We start from the raw sequence: 2,951 nt of genomic DNA on the forward strand, positions 1-2,951 counted from the left end.
CAAACCCCTTGACACCCCTAGTTAGCAGATGTGCAGATTCTCCACTAGCATAGTAGTAGTAGCTAGTTTGAGTATTTTTGAAAAGTCATTTTTTATAACCACTTTTAATTATCTGCAGCTATCATCATCCTCACAGTTACGATTATGATTTTTTTTTGGATGATGACGAACCCTCGCTGATAACCGGGTCACTAAATGGGCTCTCTGTTAGGTGTAAGAAGGATGGTAGAGAGAATTCAAAGGAGAAACTGGGCTGTTTTGAAAGGAGTGGTCTTGATAAGGTGGAATAGTCCCACATTGCTTGTGCTTAAGTTTTCTGTGGGGTTTATAAGCCACTTGAGAACTCATACACTTGTTCTTGAGAACAATAGAGTGGGATGACCACCACACACACGCGCGCGCCCGCCCGCCGTGCCGTGCCGGGTTCGGGTTCGGGTTCGGGTTCGGGTAATTTACAACCTGTTACTGTTTCAGTCGTCTGTTAATCATGTTATTTACACTGTTGTATTTCTTGATTTATTTCGTGTTTTATATCATGATGACGATTGTGAAACTGTGTGATCTGAAATATGATCCAACACTCTCCCCACTAGTCCCGCGACACTATGATTATTGAAACATGAACTATGATCGTATGCTTATTCCATGATATAACGACATAAGTAATTATTTAGGTTCAACAACCATGGTTAGTTTCCGAAGGCCTACCACAAAGACATCAAGCAACCAGGATGAAATCTGCGATGAGGAATTGGATGAATCTGTTAATGCTAGCGAAAAGAAGAGGCGGCTAACGTCCGATCAAGTTCAGTTCTTGGAGAAGAGCTTCGAGTTGGAGAATAAGTTGGAACCTGAGAGGAAAATACAACTAGCAATGAGTTTGGGACTCCAACCTCGCCGAGTTGCAATATGGTTCCAAAATCGCCGAGCTCGATGGAAGACTAGGCAACTTGATAATGACTATGATGAGCTGAAAGAGAAGTATAACAAGTTGAAGGCTGATCATGAAGCCTTGATTCAGGAGAAGGAAAAACTTCAGGCTGAGGTACAATTTTCCTTCTTTTTTCAAGTCTCGTAAATCCCCTATTTGTAGGATAAATTTGGCCTCATGTAAAATTGTAAATAAGTCCATCATATGAAACATGACCAAGTTTATGAACTGATTGATTTATTTGCCTTTTTTTTTTCACTTATAATCAGATTGTCATGTATACTGATAAACTGAAGTCAAAAGAGAAAGATACGAGAGAGCCACAAGCAGCACCCCAATTGAGCAAAGATGGGCCAAGCTCTCAGCGTAGACATCATGATGTTTCCAGTGAGGAGCAGCGAAAGGAAGTCAGCAGCCTTGCATGTAAACAAGAAGAACTCAGCTCCACAAGCAGTGCCATTCCCGACGCCGATAGCCCACAGAACGTCTCAGAAGTCTCTCATGTAGACGAAGGCAAAGATGGAGTTGATGAGAGTCTTGTTCCTGAGGCACCTTATGTTCCAAAAATGGAGGATGCCATGTACCAAGATCCACCAGTAGGCGACTCGAGTAGCTATGGATTTACTTCTGAGGATCAGCTACTCTGGTTTTGGCGCTTTTGAGAGTGAATGTATATATCAAGACTGTGTGGTTTGCTTTCTTGTATATAGAAAACGATAAAATTCTCTCAATGGAGAGAGAAAGAGAGGTTTAACTCTGCTTTCTGATGCATAGTAAGAGCTCTCTATGTGGAGAGAACTTGCAGTAGGACCTCTTCTAAGAGTGCAATAGGAACTGTTTCTGTGGAAGCGTGAGCACGTTTGAAAGCAAGAAAATGGTAGAAAAAATGCAAGTAGGAAAGAAAAAATGATAACTTTTTCAACAATTTCAAATCACAAAAAATTTTGAAAAGATTTTTTTTTTAATGTGATTTTATGATATAAAAAACTTCTCATTTCCTGTGAGAATTTTTCTTCGTTTTCAAACGTGACCTCTCAACACACACTTGTGTGTGCATGCTTACATGTATTTGTGTGCGCGCACAACTGTGTCAGTGCATTCTGTATAAAAATCAATGATCCAACTTATTTACGCTTTTGGTAATTTAACGATCTAGGGCGCAACCATGATTCATTGGTTTAAATCCAAACCACAAGGAATGCTATCCTAACCCAAATATTCAACACTTGATGACGTTGGTGATATGAAAAATTTTGAGGTCTACTAATTGGGATCATATTTGCTACACATCTGCTGAAAGTCATAGGCCTGAGCTTCACTTTATAGATGTGGTCAGCATGATTTTCTTATTAAGATTCACACATTGGATTGGGTGGTTTTGATGTAAAAACATGATTTTTTTTTTCAATCATAAAAATTTGGTGCATCGAAGATCATTCATTTTTTAATTCTTAACACTACAAGAAAATATGTTGTTAGCGACGGAATCTTTCCGTCGCTAGGTAGCGACAGATTAACGAGCAACAAATATCCGTCACTGTAATTAATAAAGTTTACGAAAATAGCGACGAAATATAGTCCGTCGCCTAGTCCCTCGCTACTTAGCGACGCATTTTGCAACATAATGTTTTGTCGTTACAGTCGCACCATTTGCCGACGAAGTTGGCGACCGAATCTAGTCCGTCGCTACGTAGCGACGGACATGGCGACGGAATATAGTCTGTCGCTCGTTCCGTAAATTTGATTTACGTTGGCTTAGCGACGAAATTAATCAGTCGCTAATTTTCGAATAACCCTAATCCCAGACAACTTTTCCTTTTCTTCTTTCGCCGCTCCCGCCGTTCGCCAATCCCACTCCCGCCGTTCGCCGGTCCCACCTTTCGCCGATTCCCACCATTCGTCAGTTCCCACCGTTCGTCGGAGACAGGTAAAAGAAGGCACCCCCCCCCCCGCCGGAAAATGCGGGGGTTAACCCCCTGCGTAACAGCAGGGTTACGCAGGGGGTAGACCGCGGCAGGGG

General features: G+C 41.7%; 1 protein-coding gene across 1 annotated transcript; it reads left to right on the forward strand.

Moving 5' to 3' along the window:
• Nucleotides 1–685: 685 nt before the first annotated feature.
• On the forward strand, nt 686–1,679 carry LOC149815303 (uncharacterized). Its single transcript, XM_089990518.1, has 2 exons — nt 686–1,045; nt 1,201–1,679. The coding sequence occupies exons 1-2, from the start codon at nt 686–688 to the stop codon at nt 1,591–1,593; spliced, it is 753 nt and encodes a 250-aa protein (XP_089846644.1). The 3' UTR covers nt 1,594–1,679.
• The last annotated feature ends 1,272 nt before the right edge of the window (nt 1,680–2,951 follow it).

The sequence above is a fragment of the Nuphar pumila genome, chromosome 15, assembly GCF_984573655.1.
Source record: "Nuphar pumila chromosome 15, dmNupPumi1.hap1.1, whole genome shotgun sequence".
Lineage (NCBI taxonomy): Eukaryota > Viridiplantae > Streptophyta > Magnoliopsida > Nymphaeales > Nymphaeaceae > Nuphar > Nuphar pumila.

What these genes read in the sequence shown, in the direction of transcription:
- LOC149815303 (XM_089990518.1), top strand. Translation starts at nt 686, where the DNA reads ATGGTTAGTTTCCGAAGGCCTACCACAAAGACATCAAGCAACCAGGAT. An exon ending in AGGAAAAACTTCAGGCTGAG is followed by an intron (nt 1,046 to 1,200) that starts GTACAATTTTCC and finishes ACTTATAATCAG; the next exon opens with ATTGTCATGTATACTGATAA.